This window comes from Myotis brandtii, unplaced genomic scaffold, assembly GCF_000412655.1.
Source record: "Myotis brandtii unplaced genomic scaffold, ASM41265v1 scaffold383, whole genome shotgun sequence".
Lineage (NCBI taxonomy): Eukaryota > Metazoa > Chordata > Mammalia > Chiroptera > Vespertilionidae > Myotis > Myotis brandtii.
The window spans coordinates 2182955-2201672 of NW_005364711.1; the positions used below are offsets into that span (position 1 = coordinate 2182955).

Here is an 18718-nt window from a genome sequence, read left to right on the forward strand (position 1 = left end):
ATCTCCAGGAATTTCTTTCACAGAGATGAGGTCAACAATGACATATCCTTGTGTCTATTTCCACAAGACATTAAAGAACAGTATCGGATAGGAGTTACATAGCATCTTAAACCTAAGAGACTTTTGTATTTTAGTCCCAATTACCAGATGAAAATCTAATCAGGGGCCATACCTGTAGGATGCACTCAACTATTCTTACCTTAAAGTTGATAAAGGAGCACAATTATCAGAAAATACTTCTTGAATAGCCTGTCAACAAACAAAATAGTGAAGATCTGTTTGATCGTTCTAAAAAATGTCTTTTCTTGCTTAATTAATATTTATCACCTCTTCCTTCATGCTCCCCCCCGCCTCAGTTGATTAAAAGGGTACTTCTGCCCTAGCTGGTTTGACTCAGTGGATAGAACACCGGCCTGTGGACTGAAGGGTCCCGGGTTTGATTCTGAACAAGGGCACATGCCCGGGTTTCGGGCTCGATCCCCAATATCGTTCTAAAAAATGTCTTTTCTTGCTTAATTAATATTTATCACCTCTTCCTTCATGCTCCCCCCCGCCTCAGTTGATTAAAAGGGTACTTCTGCCCTAGCTGGTTTGACTCAGTGGATAGAACACCGGCCTGGGTTTGATTCTGAACAAGGGCACATGCCCAGGTTTCGGGGTCGATCCCCAATAGGGGGTGAGCAGGAGGCAGCTGATCAATAGTTCTCTGTCATCACTTGATGTTTCTATCTCTCTCTCCCTTTCCCTTCCTCTGTTCTCTGTCATCACTTGATGTTTCTATCTCTCTCCCTCTCCCTTCCTCTCTGAAATCAATAAAAATATATATTTTTAAAAAGGTATTTCTGTTTTGTGGTGGTGGTGGTGGAGGGGATCAATTACAATAACATGTAATTCTACTCAGAAATACAACCATCAAACATTTCTTTATAACTAGTAAATATTTTTAAAAGGTATTTCTGTTTTGTGGTGGTGGTGGAGGGGATCAATTATAATAACACGTAATTCTACTCAGAAACACAACCATCAAACATTTCTTTATAACTAGTAAATATTTATCAAATAATGTTTATAGGATATCAAGAGTTTTCTTAGGAAAGTTTCATTAACACACAGAATGCATTTGGGATCATGTTACCCTGTCTTAATAATGTCTCTTAACAACCTGTATGTTAGCTGGTCTTTTCATTATCTAGGCAATTTAAATTTGACTCTAAGTTAGTATTGCTGTTTTGACCACAGAGACTGTTTCACCAAGCCACTGAACACTGATATTTATCTATATAGCTTAGCTGCCTATCCATTTCTTAAAAATGGACACAAAGTAACGTAATAGGAAAATTTACCTCTACAAAATGAAGCAGCTTTTCAGTGGATGCCTCGAAAGTTTTTCGAGCCACTTCCGATTTTCGCAATTGGCAGTCAAGCACCGTGATTCTCTTTCTTAACTCCTGAACACTTCCCTGGGTGGAGAGAGCAGAAAAGGTCGTCTTACGCCCTTCTTCCATTCCACAGGAGAGGCGCCTTAGCTTGTGTGGACTAGCACCCGACACTGCCGTATCATTTATTTTCTCTTTATTATGTAGGCCTGCTGATTTGGGGCAGCACTTAAAAACAATGGCCCATTTAACAGTTAAACTGCACACGGGTGCTGCAAATTTGATGAGATAAGCTTCATATAACTTTATTACTTCCTATAATGAATTACATTTAAATTAGTTTACAGTGTTCCCTTAGCTTGTGTGGACTAGCACCCGACATTGCCATATCATTTATTTTCTCTTTATTATGTAGGCCTGCTGATTTGGGGCAGCACTTAAAAACAATGGCCCATTTAACAGTTAAACTGCACACGGGTGCTGCAAATTTGATGAGATAAGCTTCATATAACTTTATTACTTCCTATAATGAATTACATTTAAATTAGTTTACAGTGTTGTTTTGTTTTGTTTTGCAACATGGCTTACCAGATGCTGACAGAAAACCCTACCAGTGTGGCAAAACTAAAAATCCTGAAGATACACGCCTATGTTTAATATTACACAATCCAATATGAAGCTCAGCTGGCAGGGAGGTAAGGGATTCTGTGGGCAGGGCAGGCGTTCCATGCGGACAAGCAGCAGCAGTGCTGAGTGAACGCTGGAGTAAGAGTGACTGCAGCGTAATGTGCTCGGAGGGCACCTGCTGAGCTCTGGCAGCCTACAGCTTGGGGTTTCATCAGGCACATATGGCAGCTGGGAGAACTCTAATGGGTGAACTAGGAAGAAACAAACTCAAGGTGAAGAGAGTTTTGACTTTGGCTCTGGGGAGCAGATTTTTAAACGTATCCCCTGAATAAGTGCTAACCACAAGCAGGCTTAAGGTCAGAATTTATACTGCGTGTGTAATCTGTAAATTCATAAGCTGAAAATTTAGTTTAAATTGGTCCCAAGCTGGTAGAAGAAAACACAAAACTTCTCTGCAGGGGTATTTTCTACACTGAAATCTTAAGTAATTCTCACATACATTGTATCCAAAAGAACCTGACCTCAGAAATAAGCTACCATAAATGAAAAGTTCATTGAAGAAAACAAATTACAAGGTAAGACCTATAAAGACCACAGACACTGGAGTGATCAGATATAGAATGTAAAGTAATACTTATTATGTTTTAAAAATTAAGAAGAAATTAAAAGCAAAATAAAGGATTAAGAAACTATCAAAATAGATTCAATGATATAAAAAAATCAATCTTAAAAAATAAAAATGTAATCATAATTAAATTAGAAGCTCAATTTATGGGCTTACTATCCAATTAGACACAGTTGAGAAGAGAATGGGTTAGCTGGAAGACAGAGGTAAAGAAGGTCCTTATATTGAAGCAGAAAGATAAAAATAAAAAACATAAAAGAAAGAGGTAAGGAGAAAAGAAGATCTTGCATACATCCAATCTGAATTACATAAGGAAGACCAAAAAGAATGAAAGAAAAATAGCTGAGGATAACACTTTATGGTTTAAAAAAAATGGCAAAGGGCATTTTTCTTCAGGAAGCTCAATGAATCTAAATAATTAAGTCAACACATGACTCTTCAAAGTCAAACTGCTGAACACTGACAATAAAGAGATCTTAAAATCATCTACAAAGAAACAATAGATTTCAAACAAATGACTGGTTAATGATTACTGTAACCATGGAGTAAAAACACTGAAAAAAGTAAGTGCTAAATGCAACACAATTCTAAATGTAACAAAAATGTATTTCAAGAACAGAGTTCAATAAAGATGTTTCCAGGCAAACAAAAATGGAGAGAGTTTATTACCAATAGATCCTCACTGGACAAATTTCTAAAAGCTGCACTTCAGAAAGAAAGAAAATAATTCTAGCAAGAAGGTCTGAGAAGAAAGAAAGACTGTTGCACATAGAAAATGGTAAGCATGGCGGTCTACCTAAACAAAGGTTGACTGCACAAAATACATTGCAGTCATGTTTAAGTTATGGTGTTAAAAGTGAAAAAAGAACTAAAATAGTGACAAAAATAGAAATGAAGTAGGAAGAGGTGATTGAATTTGTTCTAAAGTACTTTTAGAAGAAGGGGAAAGCTAGTGATTAGTTTTATATAATTTAAGTTAAAATAGAATGTTAAAATTTCTTAACTAATCATTAAAAATTAGAAAAAGAGTATATATCTTGTGAACCAGCAGATGGAAACATGGAATAGGAGTTGGAGAACACAGGAGAAATCTGAACCAATTCAAAAAAAAAAAGGGAGGAGGAAGAAGGAAAGAGAGAGGGAAAGGGGAGGGGGATAAGAAGACTACAAATGAAAAACAAGAAGAGAACACGAGACAATTAAAATGCACAAATTAAGAGGATGGAAATGAAGCCAAGTGCATTAGCAAATGAAAGAGTGTAATTGAAACAATATTTCCAATTAAAGGTAAAAAATTATTAAAACGTGGGGGAGGGATTCAGCTACATGTTATTTACCATAGACACAATTAAAATACAGGGACATTGATAAGTTGAAAGTAAAAGGATGGAAAAAATACATAGGTAAACACTAATCAAAAGAAAGTCAATGTAACTATTTTAACATCAATCAAAAACAAGCACTAAGGGGAAGAGAAGATTACTAGATTAAAGAATCACAACATTTTCATAAAAAGATGGTAACATAATTTCAACCTTGTATGTAACTAAAAGCATTACATCAAAATATACAGAGAACATTAATCACAAGCTCCTGTGTGTGTGATTTTCACACACTTCCCTGAAAAATGAATATGACTAGAGGACAACTGAACCCCACAATTAATGACTCTGATCTACTGGTTAAAAATAAAACAACCACATCAAACAACTGCAGAATGTTTTTCAAGCTTTCTTTGAACATTTGTAAACACTGCCCATATAGTAAGTCCTAAGACAACCATCAACACTTTGTGTTGTTATTCTTCAGGCTAGATTCTCTGGCCACAATGCAATTAACCTTTCTGTGACTCAGTCATAACTATGTACATTATTCCCAAATTACTCTACATACTTAATGCATTTTCAGTAAAAAGGCTAATTATTTTTGGTAGCATTTATAAATTTGGCCTACACATAAAAGATCAAAGGGTCATGTAGCCAACACACACACAAAAAAAAAAAACTAGGAAGGGTGAGTAGATATCAAGATTTACTGTAAAAGATCTAGTAATAAACACAGTGTATTATTTGCACAGGAATATAGAAAAAGACCAATAAAAGAGAATAGAGAACCCTCCAAAAGATCCACACACGCAAAATCTTTATATATGACAGAGCTGATGTTGTAGGTCAATTAGGAAAGAAGAGGCTTTTGAGTAAATGGTGCTGGCATAGTTGGTTATTCATTTAGAGGAAAGAATAAAATGGATCCCAACCTCTTACAATGCCATAAAACCAAAGACAGAAGGGTCAAACTTCAAAACTTTTAGAGGCAAATATAAAGAAAGATCTTTATATCTTTGGGAGTGGAAGGACATCTAAAAAGACACATGAAGGGAAGACTGGTAAATTTAATTACATGAAAATTAAGAACACCTGTTCATTCACCAAAGGGTATAAAAGCAACCATAAATCCAGAAGATTTTATAAAATATTGGAGGCCCAGTGCACGACATTTGTGCACTGGGGGGGTAGGGGAAGAGGAGAGAGAGGGTCCCTCAGCCTAGCCTGTGCCTCTTGCAGTCTGGGAGCCCTTGGGGGAGCGGGCCTAAGCCGGCAGTCGGACATCCCCCAAGGGCTCCCAGACTGCGAGAGGGTGCAGGCAGGGCTGAGGGACCCCCGCCCCCAAGTGCATGAATTTTCGTGCACTGGGCCTCTAGTATAGGATAATACATCATAGGTCTAGTGATCAGAACATATCATTACATGTCAATATGAAAAAGACAATTAAGTGGAAAAATGGCTAGAAGATATGAAGAGCCATTTCACATAAGAACACAAAAGCCTAATAAATACATATGCATATGCTCCACTGGCTATCTAGGGCTGTGGGCAAAGCCCTGGGTTATAGCATTTGGAGGTATAAACAACTCCAACATGGCTGTGTTCAAGCCACCAACCTGATGTCACTAACCATGGAGTTGAGAAGAGATGTACACAATCAGCTCTCCTGAGCCAGTGCCAGTTGATCCCAGCACATACATCAGTAGCTTAAAGTCATTAGTAACCAGGGAAATGCAAATTAACCCACTATGATTAATTATCACACCTGACAGACGGATAAAAATTAAAAGCAAAGGAAAACAAAGTGTCAGCAGGGATGTGGAGTAAACAGTAATTCCGGTGGGAGTAAAAACTGGTTCAAACGCTTTTAAACACAATTGGGCATCACCTAGTAAAGTTGATTGTACACTCATCATTCAACCTAGCCATTCTGCTATGCACGGAAGAGAAACTGTTACACATGAAGAGCAGGATATCTATATCTATATCCATATCTATATATCTATATATGTATCTATATCTACACAAGAATGTTTTTGGTAACATTATTCATAATAGGAGAAAACAGAAACAATTGGGCAGTACATCAAATACAGAATGGATAAATACACTGTTGTGTATCCATTCAATGGTGTACAAGCAAAGCAATGAAAAGACAAACTTGCTATAATCTTTAAACAGATGAATCGCAAAAACATGTTGAGTGAAAAAAGCAAGGCAGAATAACAAATACAATGCATTTCCTATTTATGTAAAATTGATAAACAGACAAAACTCAACAGCAATTTTAAGGGATATATACATACATAGGCTGTAAAATTATCAAGAAAATGGTTAACACTAAATTCAGGAAAGTGGTTACTAAATTCAAACGCAGTTTTTTCTATTAACTATCTTGGGCCTTAGGCAAAATTGCTTAACTTTCACACTTCCTCCGGTTCCTTAATCAAAAAAACAAAACCCACCACTAGACCCTCTCCTCCCATCCCCACAAGACAAATTAGCAAGTTTTGAAACAAAAGAATAAAAACAATATAATCAATTAAATGTTCAATAATTCCAGGATTTAATGCCTGAGCTGCATGTACAATGTTGACCAACGACCCGAACAAAGGAAGCTATCTGAATAAGGGCAGGCTGACAACATTCACACTGCCCCATCACGACACATCACCCCGTGGCTGAATAACAGAAGACAAACACTGACCTAGTTTAGAAGTGCAGACGAAAAGAAAATGAAAACAGGATACATGACTACGGCAAGGGAACCATGGTAACCAGAAGAGGGGACTGCTTTGCTTACTTTATTTTGGTCAGAATAATCAGCAAGCTGAGCCTTCAGCTCCGTGATCTCGGCCTCCAGCAGCCGGATCACTTCTTCGTAGTCTGTTTCCATGCTGCGCGCCTGCCTCTGTGCGGCTTCGGCCAGGTGAATCCGACTGCGCAGGGCTCTGGTTTCTTCAATGACCGCTTTGGCTTCCTAAGGGTTTCAACATGGATGTCATTGAAAAAAAAATAACACACACACATGCAAAATTAGTTCAGTGGTTTAAAACAAAATATTTCCTCTCTCTGGAAGTTATAATTCTAAAACTTAATATGCACATGGTCCCCGCATCTCAATTTGAAAATTAATATTCATGCTATTTTATGATGCAGAGTAGCTGCCTGATCTTGCTTTTCCTTTGTTGGCTTCTGAGATGATTTTCAGTATGGGATCCCCAACCTCGCACACGTAGCATAGTAGCATAACGTTTTGAAAGTAAGGAAAGCAGAGGAGAACTGAAAATGACAAGTAGGAGACTAAGAACTGGTTCAAAAGGTAACAAGAGTAAGCTTCCAGAAAACTCCAGTCGGTGGTGAGGCTCATTCTGGGAAGGTCCTTGGAGGTTCATCAGATACTGCTGAGAGGTTTATAGTGTGTGGGGCTTATTGGGGTTCATGCCCCAGGAGCCAAAGCCTACTCCTAGTCTAACAGCTACATTTCTTTTTTCGATTTAAGCCAAAAGGTAGAATTCAGTAGCAAAATATATAGTTATTTTGATAGGATGCAATGCTCACAAGACATTTATTAAACATGTTATGTCTCTGGTGATTCATGGGTCTTCTCTCACTTGACTTTTATAACACTACTGGGAGAAAGAACTTATTTAAAAAATCATTTTATACATAATCAATCAGAGGCTCAAGGAAGTTATATAATTCAAGGACACAGAGGAAAGCCAGAATTTAAACCCCGTCTGCCTGACTCCAACCTAATGCTCGGTTCACCATTTTACTCTGCCACTGGATGATAAAAACTAAAAGCAAAAACAAACAACACTATGGATTCGCGCCATTCTCCACCTAGGAAGAGGATGGGGTGGCCAACCACTTGCTCTCTCAAAATATGCCTTGGTGCTGGGTCCACGACAGTCCGCCCCAGGACACCATTCTAATTTAACATGGCGGGTCCTATACTGTAAACCATTTCTTTTTCTTTACTTGACGCAGAAATCTCTTTCCTCTGCAATGGAATTTTTTCTGCTCCAATTGCCATGGCTACTTTAATGTTCTTGGAGCTATTATATTACAGGATGCTGATTTTGTTTGAGTCTAAATACGACTGAAGTGAGGGGAGGGTTGGGAATATGGATATGTTTTTAAGGATCAAATTTTCATTCATACATTCAAAACTATTAAGTACTTACTTCAAGTCAAGTTCTGTTTTAGGTACTGAGGATAGAGCACTGAATAAAATAGACAATCCTCTCTTCTGCCCCTCAGAATTTACACTCGAGTTTGGGGAGATAGTAAATAGAGATTACCAGTGAAGATCTCATTGAGAAGACATCTGATGAGAGATCTGCAGGAAGAATGGAGCCATGAAGATTTCCCAAGGGGGAGCTTTCTGGGCAGAGGGAACAGTTTGTACAAAGGCCCGGAGATTGGATCATGCCTTGCATGAAATACCTTTTCACATCCCTTTACTTTCAGTCTGTTCATCTTTTGATCTGAGGTGGGTCTCTTGTAGACAGCATATATATGGGTCTTATTTTCTTCTTCTGATTGGAGCATTTAATTCATTTACATTTAAAGTGATTATGGATAGGTATGTATTTATTGCCATTTTATTCTTTTAACTATGCTCCTCTGTTTTTGTTTTTCTTCTTCTTCTAAAAGAAGGTGCTTTAACATCTATAATAATAAAAGCGTAATATGCTAATTAGACCATACAAAGCCGGGGCTGCGAGGGAAACCCGGGTCCCAGGTGCCTGCTGGTGGCCAGAGGGAAGCCCAGGTCCCGGGTGTTGGAGGGAAGCCCGGGTCTTGGGTGCCAGAGGGAAGCCAGTGCCGGCAGCTGGAGGAAGGAAGGTCTACTCTTGCACGTATTTTATGCATTGGGCCTCTGGTTTCCTATAATGCTGGTTTGGTGGTTAACAAACTCATTTAGCCTTTTCTTGTCTGGGAAGCTCTTTATTTCTCCTTCAATTTTAAATGATAGCCTTGCTGGGTCAAGTAGTTTTGATTATAGCTCCTTTTCATCACCTTAAATACTTCATGCCATTTCCTTCTGGTCTGTAGTGTTTCTGTTGAGAAATCATCTGACAGTATTATGGGAGCTCCCTTGTAGATAAGCATTTGTTTTTCTCTTGCTGCTTTTAAGACTCTGTCTTTGTCTTTAACCTTTGGAATTTTAATTATGATGTGTCTCAGTGTGAGCCTCTTTGGGTTCATCATGATTTGACTCTACACTTGCTGAACTTGCATGTTTTTTTCCTTCACCAGATTAGGGAAGTTTTCAGTCATTATTTCTTCAAATAGGTTCTCCATCCCTTGCTCTCTCTCTTCTCCTTCTGGTACCCCTATGATGCACAAAACTCAGACACTGACACCCACCCCCCCGGAGTCTGCCAGATCTCTGTACCCTGGCCCAGGCAGCTGACTCCTCAGCAAGGTGCAAGTTCCGCAGGGAGTCCAGTGGGTGGGGCTACTGCTTTCCACCAGGCTGATGCTGCAGAGAGGGGAATGCTCCACCCAAGAAAGATGGCATCTGCAGTGTGGGAGAGGAGCTGGGCTCAGGGAACATGGTGGCTGCTCCTTCAGCTCTCTCCCCAGAGTCACAAGCCCCAGTCTCTCTTCACACAACTCTAGTCTACTCTACCCTCACTGGCCCTTTAAGAGGGCGCCTGTGTTTCTTAGACTCCTGTCTCTCCCTGGTAGACAGAATCTCTGATTTTCACAGCCAGATGTTTTGTGAGTGCCTTTTCCTGGCTCTAGTGCTCTGGGCTAGGGAGCCTGGCTTGGGATTGAGACTCCACGCCCCTCAGGGGGAGCCTCTGCAGATGCAATATCCCTCTGGAATTTCAGCTGCCACCAGTGGGAGGGGGGCCAGCCCTTTTCCTACCAGTCTCGATGTGGTTCCTATAAATCCTTGGTTAGAAGATCTCTCCAGCTCATCTTCAGTTGGTTATTCAGGTTGATTGCTCGATATTTTAGCTGTAATTCTGGTTTGGTCCTGGGAGGAGGTGAGTGTAACACCCACCTACTCAGCCGCCATCTTGGCGCTCTCCAAAGAACTTCTATCTGGGGAAGTCTTGACACCTTCTGAGCAGAAAGTGAGACGAGAACACAGTGCTCTGGAAGCTAAAGATGGCAGCAGGGTGCAGGATGGAGAGATGTGGCCAACATACCGCCTACCATACTCTTGACTCACAGAACTTTATTTTCTTATTTTGTAAAGTAATTGTCTTATAATAAAAGAGTACTTTTAAAAAGAAACGTCTGGGGAAAGAAAAGGATGTTTACCTAGCTATGTCGGTCACATCTAGTTAGTTCAGCCCAGGTGATCAGGAGTCACCAGTGTCACAGCTCAGTTAACTTCACGTCACACTGTGCCGTGCACACAGGCGGTAATAGCTGAGGGCAATGGCTAGCACTACTCTACGTTTCACAAGGATCAACTCAGTTAATCTGCATGCTGCTGTGTGAGGGAAATTGAAGCACAGAAAAGTTAAGTGACTTGCTCAGAATCACAAACCTAGTAAGTGGCTGAACCAGGATCTGAACCCAGGCAGTCTAGTTACAAAGTTCATGCTCTCAGCTACTATGCCACGCTACCTCTCCAAAAATCACTTGCAGATGACAGCATCATCAGTGCCCAGTTCTACATGAACTTAGGATGTGGCCATTACAATCTACTCAGAAACCTTTGAGGTGGTTATATCGTCCCTCATTTTCCATTCAATCAAGCTAGAAAAATATATATTTCACTGAAGAGAAAGAGGAGGACAGCATTCTCCAAAGCTGCAGTGAAGAGTAAGTAATTTGATGATCTGGCTCCACATTCACTTCATGCAGCTTTTATTCCTTTATAAAACAGCACTGTATGCTAAGCGAAACGAGCCAGACAGAGAAAGACAAGTATCACATGACCTCACTCAGATGTGGAAATTATGAACAAAATAAACTGTTGAACAAAATAGATTCAGAGACAGAAGCATAGAACAGACTGTGGAATCTCAGAGGGAAGGCGGGGGGTGGGGAGTGGGAAGAGATCAACCAAGAACTTGAATGCATATATGCATAACCCATGGACTCAGACAATAGAGTGGTGGAGGCCTGGGGTCGGGGAGGGCTATAAGGGGTCAATGGGGGGGGGGGGACATATGTAACGCTTTCAACAATAAAGATTTAAAAATAAATAAATTTTTAAAAAGCAGCACTTTTCTTTTTGCTCAAAGAATGCTAGTTAATTAAATGAAGAATCTGGATGAATTTATAGAGCCATTATAGCGCAGCGATGGTAATACGGTGTGAAATGCAGCTGGGTGGTAAAAGATGCAGAGGTTTTGATGCTGAATAAATTCATGCTAGTTCTTTTGTTAAAGGTATAACTGTCAGGTTGGTAGATGTGACCCCTTGGCAAAGTTCTAGCCCAGTTCCCACTGAATGGCTGCTCAGAAGATTAGTGCATGGAAATGATGACTCTTAGAGGAAGCGGTAAAGAACAGACAGCAGCAGTGTGCTGTACTGAGCAATACAGAATCCCATCAATCTATTTCCTTTCCTCCTGGGTGATCTTCTAATAACTAACTAACTATAAAGCCTCCTCTAGCAGCAACGATTGAGGCAGGATTTTCCCAATACATCACCAGGAGCCTGAAATCCCATCAGGGTAAACACCGTAGCCAGATCCCAGAGTCACTTTGTATTAGGTAAGAAGTAGTTCAGTTTAGGAAGTTAGAAAATAAAAGAGAAAGTAAGATGTAATAGTAAATCAAAAAATTCAACATAATCGGCATAAGTATTACTCTTTTTAATAGTAAGGAGTATGAGCAAATATACTTCATACTGAATTATGAAATCAAATCTCTGACTTAATGTGTGTGTGTGTGTGTGTGTGTGTGTCACTGAGGAAATGCTTTCAACTCATACTGTCCCATCATAAAATAAGGATGTTTTCCACCTCACAATTTCACAATGAATCTTCAGGGAAGATCAGCCCAAATTCTTCTTTGAAAACATATTTCACACTAATGAAAATCTTTGTAGGCTACACATTCTTTGACCTTAGCTATGTGATTGTGTGGAGACAAAGGGCATTATAAACTCACACAAAGGGCAGTGGGAACTCAGAAGGAAGATAATATGGAGTGTGTTTCCCGCCATATAGCATTTCTTCCCCACGAGGCATAAAAAACGATATAGAATAAAAAAACATGAGCATTAGATGAGCTATACCTAGGTCAGAATCTTAGGTCTGGGAATTTTTTCACATTCTGGTGGTGTAATTCTCTAAGACTTAGTTTGTTCATTTGTAGCATAGGAAACAACATTACTTTATAGGGTCAAAACAACTCTCACAAGAGGGTTAAAGAAACTAATGGTTCTTGTTAACAGTCCCCCCCCCGCCCCCGTTCCTCTTTACTGATTCTGAAAAATATACATAATCATTGATGCGATTAGAGAGCTAGACTAGATGACTTATTAAGGACTTTCCTGAGGCATTCAATTAGTAATATTGAAATTTAGAGACGTTGTTTGCAAACATAATGCGCACGTCTTCTTTAATGTCAGCAACAATCACGTAAAGTCTTTTCTTCTCTAGTTATGAGTTGTGACGGCTGGCTAATGTAAAGGAAAGCGCCTTAATGGCAGTTGCACGCTTGTAATTAGGCTAGCAGGTTGCATCACTAACCTTAGAAGTTCTGTAATTTTTAAGCTAATCAGTAAATCTTTCAAAATGTCAATGGCTGACAGGAGAAAAAGGAGACTTCAAAGAGATATATGTTTTAGTGGAATGTAACTTACACTACCAAGCTCAAAAGATTGCTTCTCTTATCAGCTTCCTACATTCACTCACGGGAAAACCTTTCTTGGTCTAGGTCCCATTACAGCTTGTGAAAAAGATTAGGGTTTACTACAGGAAGAGGGCTGTTGAAGGAAAAGGGTTTTAAAGCAAGTTATATCTAGTTTCCTTAACTTACGTATAGGTTTTAGTAAAATATGTATCAGAGTCTTCTCAATGGATGATCTCAAAGTAATTTGGAGATATTCATAAACGAACCTGCAACTCATCCCTTAAGCATGGACACACCCGGGGGAGAAATTTAATCCACAGAACTTTACACAGGCCTTTGGAATGTGCTTTCTCCTTTCCCCTGCACACATCAGGCCCATGACTCCACCTCCTCACTAACCAGTTACTAAGCACTGTGCAGTCTTCATTTATGATATATTTGCAGCCAACCCTTAACTTCCATTCTTACCTCCACATTACTGATTCATGTCTTTACCAGCTCACACGTAGATACTGTGAAAATCATATAAGTGATCCCCCCCGTCTACTGTGCTCGTCACTCTACTGTACTCTGCACACTTCTGAAGCACCAATTCTCCTGAAATATTGCTCAATCCCACCTCAGGTAACAAGCCTAAGTACATGGGACATGACAAAATGGTACATGACAGATACTTCCTCCATTTCCATACTTCAAGGTTCTCCACTACTTGTTCCAAACCAGTCTCTGCAGTCTTAGCATATTCAACCCTCTTATATGACTTGTACATCCAAATGCACTAACTTACAATTTCCCCAGATTAAACTCTCCTACCTCCACAATGCTTCCAAGCACATTATTCTTTCCACTAGGTATACACACTTTCCTCCTTTTCTTTATCCAATTCTCACCTATCCTTCAAAACCTACTTCATTTTACCTTCTCTAATCTTTCCAGACCACTTCAGCTTACAATGATTTCCCCCTCCTTTTATCTTTTATAATATCTGTGGTCTATTAATAATCACATACTACTTAGTATCTTCTACTGCTATCCTGAACTGTCATTAAAATATAAATATTTTACTACCTAATTTTCTAAAATGAAAGTGTCTTACCTACCCAAGTTAGAATGCAGGCTGAGAGTTAAAACCCTACATAAAATGAACAGGCGCTCCACTTAATATAAATATGAGATATAACTGAGTTGACATCAATGAAAATGACTATTTTGTTTTTCATGGACTACAATAACTGCCCTAGAGAACTTTATTAGGTACAAAGCTTTCATAGGAAAGTTCTCTCTAAAAGGTTTATGGGAATATTAATAGAACTGTATTTCATTTAAATAATTGTAATAACAATCATAAAGCATGCTATGAATAACACCACATAATAATAAAGCAAATTATTTCACTAAATTCCTTTTATATATGTAAATTCAACAAAAATCCTTTTGTAGTATTTATCAAGCAAATGAGATTATGGCAAACCAATGAAAGGGAAAAAATACCAAAGTTGAAAACAGGTAGTTACACTTTATCGTGTTTAACAATTTTATTTCTTGTTTTCTCTTTAGATTAAAAATTTAAAAGATTTAAAAATTATGGACACCAGTATATATTTCCCTAAAATTTACACTTTTCCATCATAATTTAATAGAGTATATGCTCAAAGAATTATATAATCTTGAAGGTCCTTTCCAACCCCACCCACATTTCTGATTCAGTAATTCATGTGGTGGCACTTAATTTATGTGTAAAAATGATAGATATTTGCAAGTCCAAGAAACAAAGATTATCTTTAGTTTGTATGAAAAAGTAAAGTGCCCACTTTGCAAAGGAAGATTTGGTTAAGCTTTTTGGAGGAAAAGGAGGTCAATCAAATTATAATTAGCTCTAATTAACCTTCCCAAGAGCTGTCAACTTCTTCACCTGCAGCTGCCTCATTCTCCAAAAGGCACAAAATTGAGTTCTGCTTCTGAACATCAAAGAAATTCAAAGAAACAATTTTCAATCTTGGTTTATAAACAGACGTCCCTAATCAAAGACAGACACACAAGTGCATCTATCTGGTAAATTTTACCACATGATCTTATTCACAATATAAGTATTAATTAGTTAAAACCTACTTTGACAATATATTTAACCCTGTTCATGTATTTTCTAGTTTAGTGAAGGATGACATAAAATAAAAACCTATTTTCTGACTTCTTTAATTCTGGTAAAAAATGTACCAAAAGGGACATCTATATATATAAAATCCTAAGCGACGGTTACAACTGAATGACTGGAATGACCGGTCAACCAGTCACTATGATGCTCACTGACCACCAGGGGGCAGACGCTCAATGCAGGAGCTGCTCCCTGGTGGTCAGTGCACTCCCACAGCCAACCTCCCGTGGCCCCACCCCGCCATAGGCCTTGATCGCCGCCAGGCCAAGGGACCCCACCCATGCAGGAATTCGTGCACTGGGCCTCTAGTTTATTAATGGTATTGGAAATTTCTTTTCATAATCAGTATTTAAACCCTGTTCATAAAAGCCTGGTACAGCTCAAAGGCTATTTATAGAATTAATGTGAAGTTTGGGGTTTAAGGCAGACCTCACTTCAAGACAGAAATTATTCTTTCTATATTAACCTATAGAGGTTTAATCCAATTGAAATCACAATTTTATCAGATTTTGTTTTGAAGGAACTTGACCAACAGTTCTAAATTTGAATCTAGATATAATAAGACCTACATAATAAAGAAGATTCTTAAATGGATTTGGAAGAAAATAATCAGTGGGAACTGGTAAGCAAATGTTGAAAACCACCACCAACAGCAAGGAGAAAGAAAACAGGAAGGTGGGACAAGGCTCAAGGATTTAAATCATATATAAACCTACAATAGTTGGTAATGGCCAAAGAAGAGTTAGATAAAACATTCACTCACCCAATAAATATTTATTGACAACACAACTGGCAAGACCTGACGCCCCAAACAGACCCTAAATTATGTAAGAATTTAATCTATGATAATGGAGATACCACAAAACAATAAGTGGTTGCGACGACAAACTATTTGGGGAAAAGAAGTGTAAAGTGTTGACCTTCATCTCATACCATACACCCAATAAAGTAATTTCTTAGATGGGCTAAGTTGATACAGACATGGAAGAAAAACTAGCTAAAAATGTATCTGAACTATAGCTAAGAATGAACCTTAAGAAAAGTTTGAAAAAAGAAATCACAGAAGATAGATTTGATAACACAAAACACTTCTGTTTAAAAACTTTGAGAAAATTACAAAGGCAATTTGCATATAGATGAAAATATTGATGAAAGATTTGATAGAAACTGCAATAAAGAGATCTGATAAAATGATGTGGGGGTGGGGGGACAGGTACTAGTTAATACAAGAGAAGGGAAGAAGAAAAAGCAGGAGAGGTAAGAGGATTCAAGATAAATAAGAGGCATATGGCCAAGATTGGCAGGACGTCACTAGCAATCATATCAGGAAAGCAACTGCCGTCAATAGTGAAGAATTGTGAGGGAATTCACAATTTAATTTGAAACCGTGGTCACACACAATCTTTGGCAACTAACATGGATAACGACGAATCAAAGTATAATATTTTCAAAAAGCGTGATTTATTTATGTAAATAAATTAGGTAGGTAGGACTAGAGAAGTCTTGTTTTTAATTCTAAAATAGCTTGTGAATATAAATCATGTAACACAATGTCAGGAGTCCCATATTGAAGTAAGAATACCAAAAGTGTTTCTCACATAGTAAGCTGCCAAGATAAGAATTTTATAGTATCAACTGCCTTATCACTACTTCCTCCTTGGGTAAAATTTACTAGTTTGTCAGCCAAATTAATATATTGCTCTAACACAGAGATGTTTAAAATACGCCCTGAAAGGTGCTCTCTTAGCAACTGCCTAATGCAAGTTTAGAGATTTGTATTTGTTTATTTTTAGTTCAATAAGGAAAATTATAGGGAGTAATGTCTACTTTGGGATATAATCGTGCCTGTGATGACTCACTAGCTACCGGGCACTTAGTCTGAAATGCTTTGTAGAAAATGAAGGTTTTGCTCTATTTTTCTTTTTTTCTTACTAGTCGAGAACTCCTTGTAGAGAGTATATCTAGCTTTCCCAGTGCATCCATACAAAATAAGCATTAAATAAATGTTGCTTAAATTCTCTTGCTAGATATGTATGTTAAATCTAACTAACAATGAACCTTTAAAAAAGTTTAAAAAATAGAAGAAATCACAGAAGGAGATAGATAGCACAAAAACACGTGAGTTTAAAAACTCATCTCCCTTATAAGTTACTACAGGCACACTTGAAACAATTGATTACAGAATGCTGAATGTGGTCCTGAACAGCCAGAAAATAGTGGCTCATCATACAGAACCCAGAACCCTACCATCAGTTCTAATGAAGCCAACCAACTGCAGAAAATACGGAAATCCAATGAGGTCCCCAGTGGCCCTCTGCAATGGAAACACAGGAACATTTTACTATAGTAACCTTTTAGAACAGAAAAGACTGACAAATAAAATATATGTGTGTTTTTTTCTTTTTTTTCCCCCTCTAAAGACGAGATTGACATCCTAGGCTATTTACTAAACTGAAATACTACAAAAAGTTCAGATCACTAAAGAAGAAAATGTGGGAACTCATATCAATTCTGAAAATTAGAGACTTTAGTGTTTCTTTAATAAATGCACAAAGAAACACAATCTCTGAAAGTGTAAAATCATGAATATGTCTTTAGTAATCACATATCATTGCTCTTTTTAGAAACAGTACATTTATTCTGTCCTTACAGTTGCCTTTGTTACTTAATCCATAAACCAAGATAGCTCCCATGCCAGCTGCACCAGCTATAACTAAGTTCATGTTCAACCTCAACTATCCACAGGGAATCCTATGCCGATTGGACCTTAACTTTCTGCCTCAGGACTTTAAGCACAGGTGAGGCCAAATACAACTGGGCTTATTTGAATCTAGAGAAGTTGCCAAATGAACAATTTCCCCTGTTTCTTCAGGGCAAAGACTGGTTCAGACAAGCTAACTATTTTGGCTTTGGACTCTGTTCACCAATTCATTGCTGCCTTAGGTCATAACACGATGCTGAAAGGAACTTTAAAAAAACAACTTAAGTGTGAGAGCAGGTTTTAGAAAGTTGTTGATCAAAGGAAGTTGCTAGAAGACGGTCCATGCCTGTTAAAAGCTGTTAAAACTTGAAGAAAAAAATAACAAGAAGTGTAACTTCATGGGAAATTGTGCTTATGATTTTAAACAGTGAAGTTGAGCTATTCTGTAAGGCAAAGAACTCATTAAAAATACTTAGATTTCAGAGAACAGTGCAGCCAATTTTGACAAAACAGTCAGTAAGTATTCTGATAGCCATGCCTGGGTGAAAAAAGGAATGTGCCTTATACTTCAGTGGAAAACATTCCTTACCAGTTTGTTCTTCCATGTTATATTTCTTTCTTCCCTCTCTCTCCCTTCCTTTTTCCAATTCCCCCTTTCTCCCTCTCTTTTTGTTCTTCATTGCTTTTTTTGGGGGGGGGGTCACTACACTAAATAAAGGTAAAATAATTTAAAATAGCTAATGTACCTTCAAAAGAGATTATTCTGTTCTTAGGATCAGGCCAGTGTCTCAAAATTGTGCAATTAAAAGTTCACAAGTGAGTGAACAAAAGATTTATCAAATTGTGTTCTCTTCTGCCTTTGGAAGGAACTAGTAACCATCACTGTAAAATAAATTGAAAAATCAACCTAGTAATGTTTTCATAATTAGGTTACCCATGTCTTTAAAGGATTTATAAGTATACTAGAGGCCCAGTGCACAAAATTCATGCATGGGAGGGGGGTGTCCCTCAGCCTGGCCTGCACCCTCTCCAATCTGGGAACCCTTGGGGGATGTCCGACCGCCGGTTTAGGCCCGATCCCTGTGCGGGATTGGGCCTATGTCTGATCGCCCCTAACCCCTTTGCCTGC

The 18718-nt window shown here is 38.4% G+C and overlaps 1 protein-coding gene across 1 annotated transcript in view; it reads right to left on the minus strand.

The window, feature by feature from the left end:
* Positions 1–18718, minus strand: part of STXBP4 (syntaxin binding protein 4) — a 106648-nt gene that overhangs the window by 55367 nt on the left and 32563 nt on the right. The window contains exons 9-11 of the mRNA XM_005872552.2: positions 6757–6933; positions 1344–1460; positions 200–249 (exon numbers count right to left, since the gene is read on the minus strand). Of these exons, the coding sequence (XP_005872614.1) occupies positions 200–249; positions 1344–1460; positions 6757–6933 (344 nt within the window). The remainder of the gene's footprint in view (positions 1–199; positions 250–1343; positions 1461–6756; positions 6934–18718) is intronic.